We start from the raw sequence: 17140 nt of genomic DNA, 5'->3' as shown, positions 1-17140 counted from the left end.
AAGAATTATGAGAAGAGGACTTTATAATGGCAGTGCTGGATGTAAGCTGAACCTGTGCAGGACAGCCAAGCAAAGCGAAGCAAAAATAAAAAGTCAACAATAATCTGCACCATTCAAATCCACACTTACCAAGTTCATTGCCTGAATCAAAAGAAAGAAAGACCATTAGTACAATATTCTGAGGGCAAATTATACTAAACCTTTTGTAACTGACAGCAAAGTTCTGGATGTATGCCAACTAGTCAGTTCTATTCTAGAGCTTATCAAACTATTTCCTAGACATTAAAACTGCTTGTGAAAAAGCGCCTATGAAGAGGTAGAAATTTTCATACTTTGTGCATAAAAAAAAGCCACACACATTAACTCGATTTGTTCAATGTTTTTATAACATGCCTGAACAAAAAATAGCTAATAAGAATTAAAAAATAAAAAGAATGTGCATTTCAGAAAATAATTTACTTCTGTCTTGTAGTTCATTAATATATTGACAGGGGGCGCCAAACATTACAATTTAAAATAATCAAAAATACTACATTGCCATTAAGGCAAATTCTAGATATTAATGTTAAGAATTCAGTGTTTACGCAAATTATATTTATGTAACTTTGGAATCCAACTGACTTATCCTAAATGTAAGGTAAAAACATTTCAACATAAAAATAGTCCAGTATTTTATTCTAACTTTGTGCAATCCTGATTAGAATAACTTTTATACACAATTTACACATTTAAAAATGTTCAAGTCATCCTTTAAACAACATATTTTTACCATAGACCAACTACATTACATAATATCTCCCTCTATTCACACACAGACATATAATAACACAATTTAATTTAATTTCAACATATGTTTAAGTCTCGGACAGACTCATAAAATAATCTGCATTTGACAAACCCATACTGGTCGACCGCTAATTCTCATGACAGTATTGTGACATCCAGCAGTTTCTCAGACAGACTTTACCAGTCAAAACTGAGTATTGGTGACACACACATGGAGTCTGGATGCAAGGAAAGAAGGTTGAAGAAACAGTGAGCTTCAGGAAAGCCGACAGTCAAAGATCTCAGGCATTCATGCACCTTCAGCAGCGCCAAACACAAGCACTACGCTACATGGCACAGCTTTCCATAGCACTTCCTGCTTTGTTTTTATGCCAAATATTGATGAAAGCACTCATTCCTCGAGATTTCATTCAGCCAAAGATAAATGGAACTTCTAGCGATCTCTCATTGGTTTGTGCAAAGGCAAATGCTGTCAAGCCCCGCCCCCACCCGCAGGAAAGCGCATACCTTCAGCTTTGACTGTATCTCGCGAGATTTTCTCCGGGCAAGAACCTGCAAATGGCTAGAAACCTGCAGAACAGAAAAGCCAAAGAGGAGGAAAAGAAAAAGAAAAGGAGGAGGAGAAAGAGAGAGAGAAGCCGTAACCAAAGAGGGACAAGATCTGCGTTTCCAACCTACCTTTATACCTGCTTGATACTCTCGAACTTTCTTCCGCGCTAACACCTGTATGTGACTAGATACCTGAAGAATTTTGAGATGGTTTAACAAAAATACACATTTATTTCACCTACTAAACGGAGAACTGTTATTAAAGTTGTTGTTATTGCAATCAATAGTATATATACATATATGAAGTGCATTAAATACCTGTTTTCTTGTACGGGTTTTGCCTGTTCTCAGCTTGATATATCTGGCAATAAGCTCATTGCGACCTGAGAAGAAAAGAAAAGTTCCTGTAAGTTTTACAGTGACCAAAAGGTGGCGACAAAAGCAATGCAAGAGAAGCATGCATCTCTCAACAACACTGGCAGAATTCACGAGACTGAAACCACAAATAGAACTGATACAGACAGGCTTTTGGCTTTATATAATAGATTTGCCATCATATTTTTAATTCAATACCTATTAGTATTTCACAGCAGCAGTATTCAAAAATTAAAAGAAAACATGCTAAACTTGAAAAAACATGTTATGACAGTAACAAATGTGTTAGATTTCTCTGAAAACAAGACTTAATCTCTTCTAAAGTAAATGTATTGTTTTAAGGATGTTAACATTTTGATTAGGGGGAAAATAATTCTACTTAAGAAAAAAAATCAGTATGAATGTCCAATGCTTTATATTTGCAATTTTTTTTGTCTTATATAATGCAGTAATTTAAGTAGTTTTAATTTACTGTGAAACTCCTGAAGGAGCCTATGGCTTTTCATTTGGTAAGTTCCAAGGCAGTTTTCCCGATTCAACATGTCGGGGCCGTCGGCGAGAGTGAGAGCTCTGATTGGATGTTCAGTTTAGCGAACAAGTCAGTGCCCGAGAATGAAAGCAAAAGTGATGAAAACAAGCAAGTAAATGAAGGCGGTACAGACAGAAGGCTGTTTAAATGTTACGTGATCTTTCCCAATCATTCTAATATGCGAATGTTTTCATAACAACATGAGACGTTTAAAATAATTAAAGGGTTGGTTATTAATATGTTATATATATATATATATATATATATATATATATATATATATATATATATATATATACCTATATATACATATATATAGGTCCTTTTTATCCCTGTATCTATAGAAATATGAACTTTTGTCATATAGCTCCGGTAGACTGCTCACTGACAACATCAGTCATTCCTCCATGTTGAATAAGTGACTCCTAGCAGGCTCCTGATTGGTTAACGCGGCGCGAATTGACACCAAAGTTCAAATGTTTCAACTCGGGCGGCAAACGCAAATTTGCGTCAAACGCTTAAATGCACAAAAAGCACCATTCGTGCTCAATGCGCTTATCGTGCAAAACGTCAATTCCGCGCCGTGCTAAACGCCTCATTCGCGCCGTGAGACCTCCAGACGCGCGTAAATGCGCCTTTGCACTGACTTAACATTGAAATCATTTGTGCCAGACGTTATATACGCGTTTGGTGTGAACAGCATAAAATACCCAAAAACCACTAGTCAAGTGCTATATATTTTGTCCAGCTGATAACTAACAATATAATGTTTTCAATACCTTGTAAATCTTGAGAAAATTCCCATTCTAAACAGTGACACGGTGCATTCGCCTGTCAATGACGTTAGTTACCCTTAGTAACCGCCTTTATTGATGTAGAAACCACATGACAACAGTGTCATGGACAAATGCGGAAGTAGTGTCTAGCGTCCAGCAAACCACTAACTTGCTTCAAGCAGTTCCTTATTTACTTCTTGCACATTTTATGGTGGATTGTGTTACTTATTTATGGAACATAATTACTGGTTACCATCTGCCGCTGGTTCTGTCGACAAAGACAGCTCCCATAAACGTAAACGTAAACGTAAGCGTACGGGCCAACCAAACGACCCAAGAAGAGTTTGGGACAAGAGGAGAGAAGGAGCGAGATTCAATATCGGTGTTGCATTTCAAAGATGGTGAGAGCTTCGCAACAAACTTCAACTAGAAAGAGATGCCGATCTCGCTCGTGTTTTACTCGACAGGTGAGTTGTTTTGATTCGTATCTTTGCAGAAAATGTATGCTATTATAACGACCAACAAGATTAGTATTGTGGCCCATAATATTATGGGGCATACACACCAAATGCGGGGCGTCGCGTCTCTAGACCCGCGCGAGGACGCGTCTTATCCATAGTCTGATTGAGTCTTTGCAATGACTTTGTATGTAATTTTACTAGTGCAAATCGTTGAACTCGCGTGTGCTATGTATGCCCAATTATTGTGTTTGAATGTACATGAGTGAATATATTTGTTGAACAAGAGGTAATCGTTTTCATATCATCTGACTAAACTGTAATCAATTAAATCCATGATTTATTTTCCGTCTGATTGATGGCCGTCAGCGTTTGGGTAGAAGACAACAAATCCCATCATTCCACGCTCCTTCCTAACGTCATCAAACCACGTGATTGTTATTGTTTTGGTGCACCCTCTAGTGGCAGGTCCTACAACCTGTACCTTTAAAAACACTAACTTCCATTATCTATTTAAATACTGACCATTTACCTGTATATAAAATAAACAATGCCTATAAATAAAAATAATAAATACTAGAAAAAATATATATTTCTACTTAATATCTATTTAATTGAGAAATGCTTGAAGAATATGTCATTTTATTATATATTAATATTTAAAAAATATAATAATGTGTTATTATTGTTATCTAAATTTTCAATTACAACAAAAACAAAAAAAGTAACACTTTCGACTGTTCAAATTTTCTCACTAAAGACAAAAACTGTCCTGAAATTTGAATGCATGGGGCATTCGGCGCCCCCTTCAGTAAGACAGTAGGTTATCAAACTATTTTAGCTAGTGACATTTCCCGCTCATTGATTAGCAGCCATAGACATGTTCAGTGTAGAGTCCAAGTAGAATATGAATGGCCATATCTGCCTCGAAGTAAAAAAATTGGGATATAAAGTCAAATATAATTAGCAAGATTTAAAGACATATTGTCAGAAATAAAGTCTCAACTTGTATATACAAATTTTTCGGAAAACATTGTTGCAATTAAGAGTATTAAAGCTGCAAATTGCTATTATTATTATTTTTTTTTTTAACTATGAAGTGGAAATTGTCTTCCACAGAAGAGAGACCACTGCAGTGATTTGAGTTTGGTTTCTGCACACCCTTCCCCAGACACACCCTCTCTCTCTCTCCGAGCCTCCGCATTCCTCACATTCCACTGCGCCTGTGACATCTGCCCCACACAACTTGATTTGATGAGGCCAACAGCCTGGAGCATGCGTTCAGAGAGCGAGAGAAGGGCCCGAAAAAGTGAGGGGGGAGAGAGTAAGAGAGAAACAAAGAGCTTTGCTGTTTCTTCAAACAACTGGCAGCTGAAGATCATCCTGTCTTACCAAACGGACACCCACACCTGCCACGAACCGTTCCGGCAGGAGGCAAAGAATAACACGGACCCCCTATGTCCCATATTCCCACCTCCAAGCTCTAATTCCCTCATCGAGTTTCTTCTCAACCTTTGCATGTCTTGAAAGGAAGCTCAAGCAGGACTGTTTCAATTCAGGAATAACACCTGAAAACTTTAGCAGGTCACTGGAAGGTTGCTGGATCAATTCCTGCAAGGAATGAGCTGTGATCCACTAACCAAACCACAATCAACACATTGTGTTATCTCGTCCTTCAAACACCATTCATGCTCTCTGCTGAGATGGTTTACCAGAACGTGCTGTTGAACAGAAATGAGAGAGCGGATGGTACTTGGCTCCATCATCATGCTGCAGGGCATTTTTGTTAGCCTCCGTTCCCGTTGAAGCACAGGTGGAAAATATCTTGAAGCTATAACAACTATGAAACCAGACAGACGGCATTTCTGCCATTCAACTGGGCTGTAAATCCCCCGGGCAGAGCCAAGACGCTGAGAAGAGGAGATGAGGGAGGAAAGGAAGATATGGTAGCATCAGAAATTTAGCATTTTGTGAAAAATGGCTTGACATTTGGCATGCAACATATACAGATGTCAGGTGTGTGTTCTCTCCAGTGGTTTATGAGAATTTAGTTCACTTAACTTCATTTCTTGTGAACGCAACTGTACATCTCACTGCTGTGACCTCAAATCTTCATTTATTACTTGAGACGTAAACAGGCTCTCCTAATGTCATATTGAGAGATCCAAAAAATATAAAGGTATAATTCTGCAATATAGTCACCATTACAAGAAACGTTTACACGTTTAGAAGAAACAAGTCACTATTGGGAGCAAAACTCAAGTTAAACTCTTGGAGCCATTTCCTGCTGGAGGGTTGAAAAAAAATTCAAAGCATAACAACTTTCCATCCATCAAAGTTAGTGTAATAATAAAAAAATCTCTATCCAGGCGGTGTTAACAGGGCCAGAGCAGACAGCGTTCCCCAGGCCTCACATCAGCGGTGGTATTATGAGCGCTGTCGTCATTCTCTTTGTGAGGGGGCTCCTTCAGTGGCAGATGACTACATGTAAATGGATAACGTGTTTATAGTCACAAGAGAGAACAGGCTCTCCATGAGGTCGGTATTCACTTTCCTGAAGATGGCAATGAGAGTCAATTATTTATTAATAAATCCGATTTGTGGAATTTCACTTTATTGGCACAGTGACTTAACATGTCAAATCATCTCACAAATCAACTTTCACTGGAAATAAACCACTAAACCTTTATCTGTCAAACATACCATGGAGAACAAGTGATATAAAACGAAACCAAGGATACCGCCATTAGGCCGCATGATTTCTAGGGAATCCCTCAATGAAAAAAAAAGACAGATACACAACAGATATCAGGCATAAGCTTCCAGAAAATGCCAATGATGTCCTATCAAACAATGTCAATATTCCAGTATTTTCTTATCAGCCAGTCATGGCATCTGAAACACGCATTTGAAGCGTCTTTCTGACTTCATAGTGAGTCAGTTAGTATGTTTAAATCTACTGCAAGAGGAGGATAAAGCCTGAATGATGTAATCCCAGACTAAAGAAGAGACTCAGGAGGCTTGCTTGCCAGATTTAGTGTGCTGTCTTGTCGTCTGCAGCCAACACAGACAGCCGCACCTTCTAAGAGAGGATGAAACGGATTTAATAGCTTGAAAAATGTCAGCTGCTTTGTTGACACATGCTGCATAAAAGAAAGACCTTGCATAGGGTCTACAAGAGATGCAACTAACTCTCACAGTTGATCCTAACAGACTGATACTTGCGTGTTGCTAATCTAGTGAAAACCACTATTACGGAGCATAAAAAGTGCATAAATTGAGTGGTTTTCCCATTTATACTTTAATAGCCCTGCTTAAACTTGACATTTCCCTTTAACTCAGAACCTGTCCCAAATGACACACTCGAGATTGCCAATCCAAGCTAGCACTGATTTGGCAAAAGGCTTCCCTTAGCCAAAAGCGACCACTCTTTATACAATGACAAATGGGACAGCAGTGACAAATCCAGCTCTTTACTGGAAGAATACTGGGAGTTTCCAGTATTTCTTAAGACTAGTCATTGGTTCAGGTGTCTAATTAGAACTGGAGCTAAACTGTGCCAAGATAGTGGCCCTCCAGGAGCAGAACTGGCACCTCTGGCCTACCAAATTTGGATAAGTCTATGAAAGTTTTGTCGAAATGCTTTTTGGGACTTTCCTACAATATGGCCAAATCAAAGGATGTTACATGGTTGCACTGTTTTGTTGACTACTGTTATATATTTCTGCACTAGGTGCATATAGCATCTACAGATGCTGTCTAAGTAGGAAGCTCACATACCCGTCTTCTGAACTGATCAAGCTTACATTAAACATGTTGAATTAACATATTTTTTTAGAACACTGCACAAGAAAGAAGAATACATATGAACACAACAGTTGCATTTAACGGAGTTCTTCAAAGGAAAAGACAACCGCAACCCTAAAAGAACCTCAATGTTTCTTCACCAAAACTGGGCTGTGTTTGGGACGCTTACTGTCAGTTTCTGCTGTGCTTTCTCCCAGTCTGGTTTGTATCTTGAGGCTTGGCTTGCTAATTCAAACCAGCACTTGGGTTTTTGTCTTGTCTGTTCCTCTGAGGAGAAGAAAGGCAAGCAGTTTGAGGAGGAGGGGACCAAAGCCAAACACCTGGACCCTCCCAAACCAGCCAAACTGGAGTATCCATCTGCAAATTATGAGTGCATTGAAAAAGAGACGTATTGCTCAAGCCAAGAGTTAAAACCACATTTGGTCATTTTTGCAATTCATCAAATTGCAGCAACAGATTCGCTCGTTTTGTCCCAGTAACTTCCTGATACAGCTGTTTTGTAGTTCGTAAATCAATCAATTCGAATTAGCTATGTTTTCAGCCAAAAACGGGAAACGTTTTATGCGTTTTGCATGTTTGTTTACACGACAACAGTGTTTTGGGGACTGAAAACTGATATTTTTGAAAACGGGTTTTTGCGCATGAGTAGTACGTTTTAGGTATGTATATGTGCAGTACGTGCTGATTTCCAAGGCAAGCGCGAACAAACATACACAACAATGTCGGAATACATTGTATTGTTGTTGCTTCTTGAGAGTTTGCTAACGCTTCTTCAGCAAAGTGTGAATTTACTTCACCAATATTACAACCAACAGAGGAGACGCATCATATACAACACATAATCGGGACTTCCCTACAGGTACGGTTTACTAACAAGGTGAGAGCACCAACTACTGGCCTGACATACATAATACAGTGTCTTTTACCTTTTTGCGTATATTTAAAAGAGAATAATTTTGTAAACATTGTTGTGTATACGTGAAAATGAAAATAAATGCAAGGGGAAAACTTTTAAGTTTTTGACTACATCATTGTAGTGTAAACGTAGCCTTAGACTTGAAATATACGCGACACTTAACATGCTTTCCTGGCGTGTCAACTACGTCCTTAATAGGAGCGATAACGTTACCTTCAAAGGTCAGAGGCATTTTTCAGATAGATATCTATTAGTTTAACCAACTTGCAAAGCAAGATTATCTTTGATCTGTGGTTTTGAAGACTGACAATAGAAACAGAAAACATACTCAAATGGCCTCTAAAGTGAAACATTGAGAATACTTCATGTTATTAGACGAATTATTCGCTTTTGGAATGCAACAAGATTAAAAGTCTGATAAAAAAAAAAGAAGTTTGCATTCACAAATTCTTATCCTCATGTTGTTGAGTCTAATGAGAGTTTAACGCTTTTACACTGGAACTACTCCTTTGCACCTGGAGTTATTAAAGTGCTTTGCCTCAGGGGCAGACCTACCTTGTTTAGGAGGAAGAACTAGTAAGAAGAAAAAAGGAGTACAAGAAAATGGAGGCGGGAGGGTGAGTGAGATCTTGTGGGGGAAAAAACCTTGATTGAGCAAGACAAACAGAGCTGGTTTTGCCACTTTTTCAACTGGGTGAGAGGGAGGCAGAAGGAAAATAAACGACAACTCTCACAGGGCTGGGAAAAGAAAAAGATCTGCTAATGATCAGAGATGATAAATACAATCAGTTTCAGGGCAAACGCAAAAAATAGAGGAGGGGGAAGCAAGCAAGCATGAACAGAAAAGCAACAGAAAGACAGAAAAGCGATATGTTCTTGAGAAACCTGTCTTCTGTCGGGCCTGTAGTCCACAGAGGTGCTCTGGGACAAGTGTAGGCCTGTTTATGTGCTCTGAAAACACACAACTGCTGGCTAAGCTAAGACATGCAATGCTTGTGTGTTTTTAAGTTACATGGGTGTTTTAGAAAACAGGAACCTCAGTTTATCGAACAAAACCGAACACCTATATCCTAATACAAAGCCATTGATGGCTGCTAGTGAATGGCTGTTTCAGCATGACTAAATACAAGATTACGTAAGAGAGCAGATGGCGTATGAGCATGAGACATTTTATGACACTTCATGGATTTTCATGATGGTATGCACAAAGGGATCCTCGAGTGGATTGTGTGTGTGGATGAAAGCATGTCAGGTATAACAAGCCGGCTCTATCAGCCCATTATCTCCCGCCCTCTTATCTTTTCTCTAGTTCCCACCCCTCCCATAAGCCATTCTATCTAGAAGCACAAAAACACCTCCATCACAAAAACTGAAGGCAGCGATACAATCTCAACAGTTGAACCATGTGTTTTTAAGACTCTCTTCAATTGAGGAGTACAATTTGAAATTCCTGCAAAATTCAGGTTGTTTTAAAGCCAAAAATTGCTTCCCTCATATCAAATACATGAATTTGTTGTCATCATGATGACTGGGCTACCCACTACAACAAAAATACAGTTCACACTGGCACTGATTCATTTGATTCATTTTCAATGAGCATTTACAATATTGAGGCGACACGAAGAGGGGATGCATCAACCAATACGTACAATCAAGTATGTTCTTACACTTTTTAAAATTCTGATTCAATTTGTCTGTTAATTGAAGGACAATGTTGAGCCGGATGTGGAATAACAGGCTATCATAAATGACAATAAGACAGGAAACTAATTTAGTGAGATCATATTAACCAGTTACCAAAATAAATGAAAGCTGCAGCCCTAAATGAGACCACAAAGTTTAAATTCAGCATGAAGATCAAGCACTAGCATCCAACAGCATAGTAACTTGTCAATAGTTGATGCGAACTCATCGCAAAGTGGAAGCTCACTCACCGTACATCTTGCCCTCGTCTGACAGGATGATCTTGCGCCTGCCACAGGGTGGATATATAGCCAGTGCCTCCTGAAAGCTCTGCTCGATGTCGGGACTCCACACTCCCTCGGCGTCTCCATCCATGGCCTTGTCCAGCTCATCACCCCCATCCTCCAGCCCCTGCTCCGGGCTGCCGTTGGCACTCCACTTGTTGGACGCAATGGTGCCGGCTCCTACCGGGCCCTGCCACGAGCCCCCACGCTACGCAATTTCTGCGAGAAAGAAACAAGGAAAGAGAAGCATACAGAAAGAGAACGTTACTTTATTATGGCCATAATAAATCCCCTTTCAAAAGCGCTTCCTTTAGTCGTACGCACCCACAATTTTGGGGACCGGCTGATGAAGACAACAGCAACTGTAACTCTTATTACCATTTCCTCTTCTCAAAAGCTTCCAAAACGACAAATGGATTTTAAACATTATATAAAGCTCCATTTAAAAGGATTTGATAATTAGGACTAGCCTGCAAAAATGCTTGTGGTTGGGAGCACGCGGTCCAATGTGGCCGTCTAAATGTCTGAAAATGTTTAAGGGATCTTAAGTGTTTTTCAGGCTGCCTCTTTTTCGCATGGTATTGTTCATGAGGACCAGGACCCAGGTTTCACTGGTGTGCCCACATATTTCATTCTTTTATTTCACTTTCTGCTGATGTTGACGAAAAAACGCAGCTTGGGTAAATACGGCCGACTCTGATTGAGACCTTCCTTTGGGGATATTCAAATGCTCTGGTTACACGCACACTGAAAGAATAAGCTTGACTTGGCAGCCCGATGACACAGAGTGAGTAAAACAACGGTGCAGAGAGCATTGGAATATGTAAGCGGACTAATAAGTTTTCGACATTGCAGGACTCAGCGTGATCTAATGCTGTAGAGAGGACACTTAGCAATTCATTTCCAAATTGCATTTGCCTCTCAGGTGACAAGCAACACTGTTCATCCCATGCAATCGGGACGGCTGCAGTCAATGGATGTTCCAGAGAAGTTACAGAATGTCTAATGCTGCAGTAGAACCAACATTTGGAACAACTACGCATTTGTTTCTCAATATCCTTTACAGACTTGTTTGTATCAGTCACACACTGCAGACATTTAACCTCAAGCATGAGCTACACTAGGTTAAAATACAAAACAATCAAAATTGAGTTATAAAAGACTATGATCTAGGATTAAAGTGAAGTAAGCATGGAAAAACTTAGTGCCACAATGTAAGGGTATTGTAGGTGATTCACAGTGTGCTTGCTAAGGTGATACGAGTAGTGCATACTTTTATGGAATAAACATTCATTTTGAATTTGGATAGTATTTGTATGTTTTAGCAGGATTGAATGAACACCTTGTTTAAAAAATCTGCCTTTAATCTTCAAAGTAATAAAGATTTTAAATGTATCGTGATAATTATTGATATTGACTGATATGAAAAATTTTATTGTGATCTTTTTTTTTGCCTAAAGAGTTAGCCCTAGATTTCTGCCATGTCACCAAACAGAATCATATAATGCAAAGTAACACAAACAAGCAAACTTTAAGTAAAAGCGCATGACTGCATGCTCTGAAAAAGCTCTCCATTTAGTGTGTGTGTGTGTGCACTAAGGGAGAGGGTGAGAGACGAGTGTGTGCATGGGGAGTGCAAAGCAGCCATTCTATTGGAGAGTAGGGCTTAAATTCCAGACATGTCCTTATTAAGGAAGTGCAGAGTTAGTTCTCTCTCTCTCTCCCTTATGTCAACCGATCACTCTCTCGCTCTACCCTCTTCCCCACCCTCTGCTTCCAAGCAGTCTGCCCAAATAAGGAGAGGTGAGCAAAGGATGAGGGGAGGGGGAGGTGAAGGGGGAGGGAGGAGTGCTGGAGTCAAAGGGAGTCGATGGGGTGGGGGCGGGGGGCAAAGCAGGAGGGAAGGGAGGGCTGACCAATTTAGACATCCATTCGGAGTCTGAAAAACAGTGGGATTGTTTTGGACAAAACGCAACATCAGCATGCTCGGGGACTTGAGCATTCTCGGCACTCCTGATAAAGAAAGAACTAGTAGTATAGCCAACAGAGGGAAAGTGGCCTGGAGGTGGCTTATCAATGCAAAAAATGAAAACTAATACTATATTCATACATGAGGAACTGAAAAACTATATTTGTAAGGTAAAAAAAAAAAACCATGGTGTTAAGATATTATAAACATTAACATCATGATGTTTTTTGTGTGTTATTTTGGTAAAGCAGCTTTGGAACAATGTGTACTGTGAGAACCACAATTCAAATCATTTTGACTTGCCTTCGTATTAAAGGGTTAGTTCACCCAAAAATCGAAATCATGTCATTAATAACTCACCCTTATGTCGTTCCAAACCTGTGAGACCCCTGTTTATCTTCAGAACACAGTTTAAGATAGTCAATCTTTCGTTCGTTATCTGGCTCGGCTCGGTGTTCATCTTCAGTTCTCTCTTCACAGCAGTTCAGTCAGTGTACTGTTTGAGTAAATGAATTACTCCGGGATATTGGTTTGTTTGAACTCAGAGGGAGTGTCAGCCACATTAAAAAAGTTAGCAGCTTAAGTCATTTGTGGATTAATGCGTATTGGAGATGCGAACAGTTTAAAATGATTCAGTTCGATTTGGTGAACTGGTTCAAGAAGATCCGGTTACATCGAATGATTCGTTCGCGAACTGGATATCACAAACTGCTTTGTTTTTAACTCTCTCTCACAACAGACATGGAAGAGAAGACAATGCTGAATAAAGTCATAGTTTTTGTTATTTTTGGACCAAAATGCATTTTCGATGCTTCAAAAAATTCTAACTGACCCTCTGATGCCACATGGACTACTTTGATGATGTTTTTCTTACCTTTCTGGACATGGACAGTATACCGTACACACAGTTTCAACGGAGGGACTGAGAGCTCTCGGACTAAATCTAAAATATCTTAAACTGTGTTCCTGAACGGAGGTCTCACGGGTTTGGAACGACAAGAGGGTGTTAATAACATTAATAGAGTTATTAATTACATAATTTAGATTTTTGGGTGAACTAACCCTTTAACTTCATGGTAGAATAAGATCCCTATGGCTTATTTTTATGCAAATACCATGGTAATATTTTTTTAAGCTAGTTAATAAAAAATAAAAAAACAGCAGCCATAAAACAAGTTTCGGGGGGAGAGACAAATTAAAAGTACAAAAAAAGTTAAACAATTAAAACTAATAACAAAATATATTTTTAAACAATAATTAAAATTATCAGTAAATAATAAAAAAGTAATAAATCCATATAATTTAAATAAATTATATATGTAAATTATATATTAAACACACACACAAATGTAATTTAATTTTATGATATATCATTTAATTAAATGATATTTAGCATTATAAATAGCATTATAAATTCTAAATATTTAGCAATTATTAAATTACATATGAACATACATAAATGTGTGTATATCATGTATATATATGTATACACACACACACATATACATATATATATAGACTGTATGTATACACATATACACACATATATACAGTACAGACCAAAAGTTTGGACACAGCTTCTCATTCAAAGAGTTTTCTTTATTTTCATGATTATAAAATTGTAGATTCACACTGAAGGCATCAAAACTATGAATTAACACATGTGGAATTATATATGGAATTATATACATAACAAAAAAGTGTGAAACAACTGAAAAAAATGTCAAGTAGCCACCTTTTGCTTTGATTACTGCTTTGCACACTCTTGGCTTTCTCTTGATGAGCTTCAAGAGGTAGTCACCTGAAATGGTCTTCCAACAGTCTTGAAGGAGTTCCCCGAGAGATGCTTAGCACTTGTTGGCCCTTTTGCCTTCAGTCTGCGGTCCAGCTCACCCCTAAACCATCTGGATTGGGTTAAGGTCCGGTGACTGTGGAGGCCAGGTCATCTGGAGCAGCACCCCATCACTCTCCTTCTTGCTCAAATAGCCCTTGGTGCCTTCAGTGTGACTCTACAATATTTATAGTCGTGAAATTAAAGGAAACTCTTTGAATGAGAAGGTGTGTCCAAACTTTTGGTCTGTAATGTATATGCATACATACATACATACATATACACACATACACATTTAAGTGTTTAATCCCACAGTGGTAGCAAATAAGAATTCAAATTCACAAAACTGTTTCCTGAAGGGAAAAAAAAAACAGCCGTTGCAATACACACTGATGCATTGCCAACAAAGAACAAAGTTTATTTTTAATACTAATTGCAACGAACATCTGGCAAGGCTTTCTCTCTCTATCTTACGATTTCATCTTAAAGCAACTTTGCGAACATGAACGTCCAGTTACTCTCAAAAAGAGACAGGGCAAGTGAGCAAGAATAAGGTCAGATGGACACAACTGCAAAACATCTGTTGCAAAACAACCAGCCTCATCCTGCAATGCTGAAGCCCATTCAGCTCTATGCGACGCAGCCGATGCAAACACAAAAACTTAATTTTCCCATAAGGCAACTGGAACTTAACTTTGAATGACATGGCAAACATATTTAGTGCAACAACCTCCTCTTTCCCGCCTCCTCTCTCTCTCCCTGCCGAACCAAACAGAGCTCTTAGTCAGTATATAATGCCGAAGAATTTCCATGTGGTGCAGGAATGTAAATAATGCAGTGAAAGCCATGCTGCACACACATTCATTCAGTCTCCATTGAATGAACACAAGCCCTCCCTGCCCACTATCTCCCAGAGCTCCAACACAGTACGTATTGTTGTCAGCTGAAGCACTGAGTTGGCTCCAGCCACGATTCTCCGGGTTCACTGGATTCCTCACAGTCTCTGTAGGAGAAAGCCCAGGGAAACTTACTTCAGTATGATCTAATATCAATTACAAAACATGGACTTACAGCCAGTTTTTACCCAAGCAGACACTTCCAACCATGGAATCTGGTGTGTACGGGGGGCATTTATGGGGGGACGGAAGTTGACAGACTATGGTTACCAGAATCATGAAGACTTAGTCATTCGGCCGTTCCAGGAAAGGGGCACTGATTGATGTTTACTTGGTGGCCTTTTCAGATTTTCCTCTCAGAGAGGAAAAAGTCAGACATTGTGGTCACACACAAGACACACATGTTCAAGAAACAGAGGACTGAACTAAAACTGAATGGTGATTTCATGACCTAGCACATGAAATCACACAGCTGATATAGAAGTTTTCACTGGAGTTATGGTTTACAGTGAAAACATCTAGAAGATGACATTTTTAAAGAATATAAGCCACTACTTAAGCTTGTTGTTTAAATTTTAATACACTGTAGTCTACATATAATTTAGCAAGTATGAGTTGTATACTGTTGATGAAGTATAGCAATAAAGCTTGGTTTATGAATAGACCAACTTGAGCCACCTAACTACATTTCCCATAATTCTCTGTGACAGGAAGAGAGGGATAAAATACACAAATAAAACACTGATACACTTCATGTGTACGGTCTGCTTTTCGTTAGCACTTAAAAAAGCTTGATGAAATGATGAAAGAATGAGAAATATGAAATAGTAAAGAAGTCAGTTTTATTTAAACTAAAACTACTAAAATAATACATTCTAAATAGTTGTTTTAATTTTGAAGCCAGTTTTGGCTATCAGCTTCAAAATAAAAGTTGATTGACATTTCAAAGCAGATAACCAATAACTACTAGATTTACACAGATCTATAAAAAAATTATCCACATGCTTCAAATGGCATCAAAGTCAGTGGAAAACTACTTTTCAATTAAAAAAAATCTTATCCCAAAGGTTATTAAATAAATTTCGGCCTACTATAAACTATTTTTACAAAATAAATGTACACATAAATAAAAAAGAATAAATATGATAAAGAAATTAACTAGAAATGTGATCATATTGATCAATTTAGACATCTTAATTTACTTATTCAGGTCAGTACAGATTCAAAAATATTAAAAAGTCACATTTATTGGCCAATACCAAGAAAATGCCATAGAGAAAAATCAAGTTTTAGCTTAACCAGAGAGAGATTCATGACTGAATCATGGGATTTAATCCAAATCTGGACTTGCCATCATTTCAAAACAAGAGAAGTCATGGTGCTAGGACTCTCAAAGAAGCTCTCAACAGATCTCAACTAATCCTGTATCTCCACATCTTGGCTTTTATAAAGTCTCTTCCAGTCTCAATAATAAGTCATCTTCAGGGTCTCTGCTAACTGTCAGAGGAGCAGAGGGACTTTCCAGCACAGGGAGCGAACGCTGGAGTCCATTTGCGCGTTAGTCATCTCAGGCGGACATTTTTTGGCAGAAAACAAGCTGTTCAAGAGGAAGATCTTCACTCTGCCCTGGACGCAAAATAAAGGATGTTGGGGAACTTCATGGGAGCCAACCCTAACCACCAGAACCTACCTTTAGTTTTCCCTTCTGCTGGACACTCAAGTTATGAAACCCAAACACAGAGATGTAGGAGAGCTGGAGAGATCTGAGTCATGACTAGCCTGTACTCTAAAAAAACTAATGTTCTTTAGTGACATGAAGAACAAAAATAAAGGGGTTTCTTCAGCAATACCATAAGAACCATTTTTTTGGCTCCCCAAACAGTTCTTAAGTGAACCATAGAACATTGTATGCTTTTTCCACTATATAGTCCACAAACAGTGGGAACTGAAAGGTTATTTGAGGAACCTTAAACTACTTAGATTCTTCTGTTGCATTGCTGTGAAAACCTCCTTTTGGAACCTTTATTTTTAAGAGTGATTCAGAATTTAATTATTTATAAGAGTAAGAATTGCCTTTTTTTTTGTATTCAAACGAATGCACAAAGCTCTTTCAACAAATGTCCTCCAACTGGTTTTCCGGTCGAACGCAGCTCATAATGTGAGATTTGTTAGGAAACTGTTGCAGCTGGAACACTTGTTGGCAATAGTCGCCCCCAGGGAGCGTATCCCTACGGGCAGCCTCCAAATCACACCCACCCTTCACTCACGCAAGAGCGTACAC

General features: G+C 38.7%; 1 protein-coding gene across 12 annotated transcripts in view; it reads right to left on the bottom strand.

Annotated features, from left to right (window-relative positions):
* The window catches only part of LOC113050146 (transcriptional enhancer factor TEF-5-like), a 34229-nt gene that overhangs the window by 9674 nt on the left and 7415 nt on the right, over window positions 1–17140 (bottom strand). For 4 of the 12 annotated variants that reach the window (XM_026212854.1, XM_026212855.1, XM_026212857.1 and 1 more), the window contains exons 3-5: window positions 10131–10382; window positions 1654–1718; window positions 1294–1356 (exon numbers count right to left, since the gene is read on the bottom strand). In XM_026212854.1, the coding sequence (XP_026068639.1) occupies window positions 1294–1356; window positions 1654–1718; window positions 10131–10254 (252 nt within the window). In that variant the 5' untranslated portion in view covers window positions 10255–10382. Of the gene's footprint in view, window positions 1–129; window positions 142–1293; window positions 1528–1653; window positions 1719–10130; window positions 10383–17140 lie in introns of those variants that run through there. The other 8 variants (XM_026212853.1, XM_026212856.1, XM_026212858.1 and 5 more) reach the window with 5 other exon arrangements.

This window comes from Carassius auratus, chromosome 31 (genome assembly GCF_003368295.1).
Source record: "Carassius auratus strain Wakin chromosome 31, ASM336829v1, whole genome shotgun sequence".
In the NCBI taxonomy this organism is placed as follows: Eukaryota; Metazoa; Chordata; class Actinopteri; order Cypriniformes; family Cyprinidae; genus Carassius; species Carassius auratus.
This window is presented reverse-complemented; position numbering and strand designations above follow the sequence as displayed.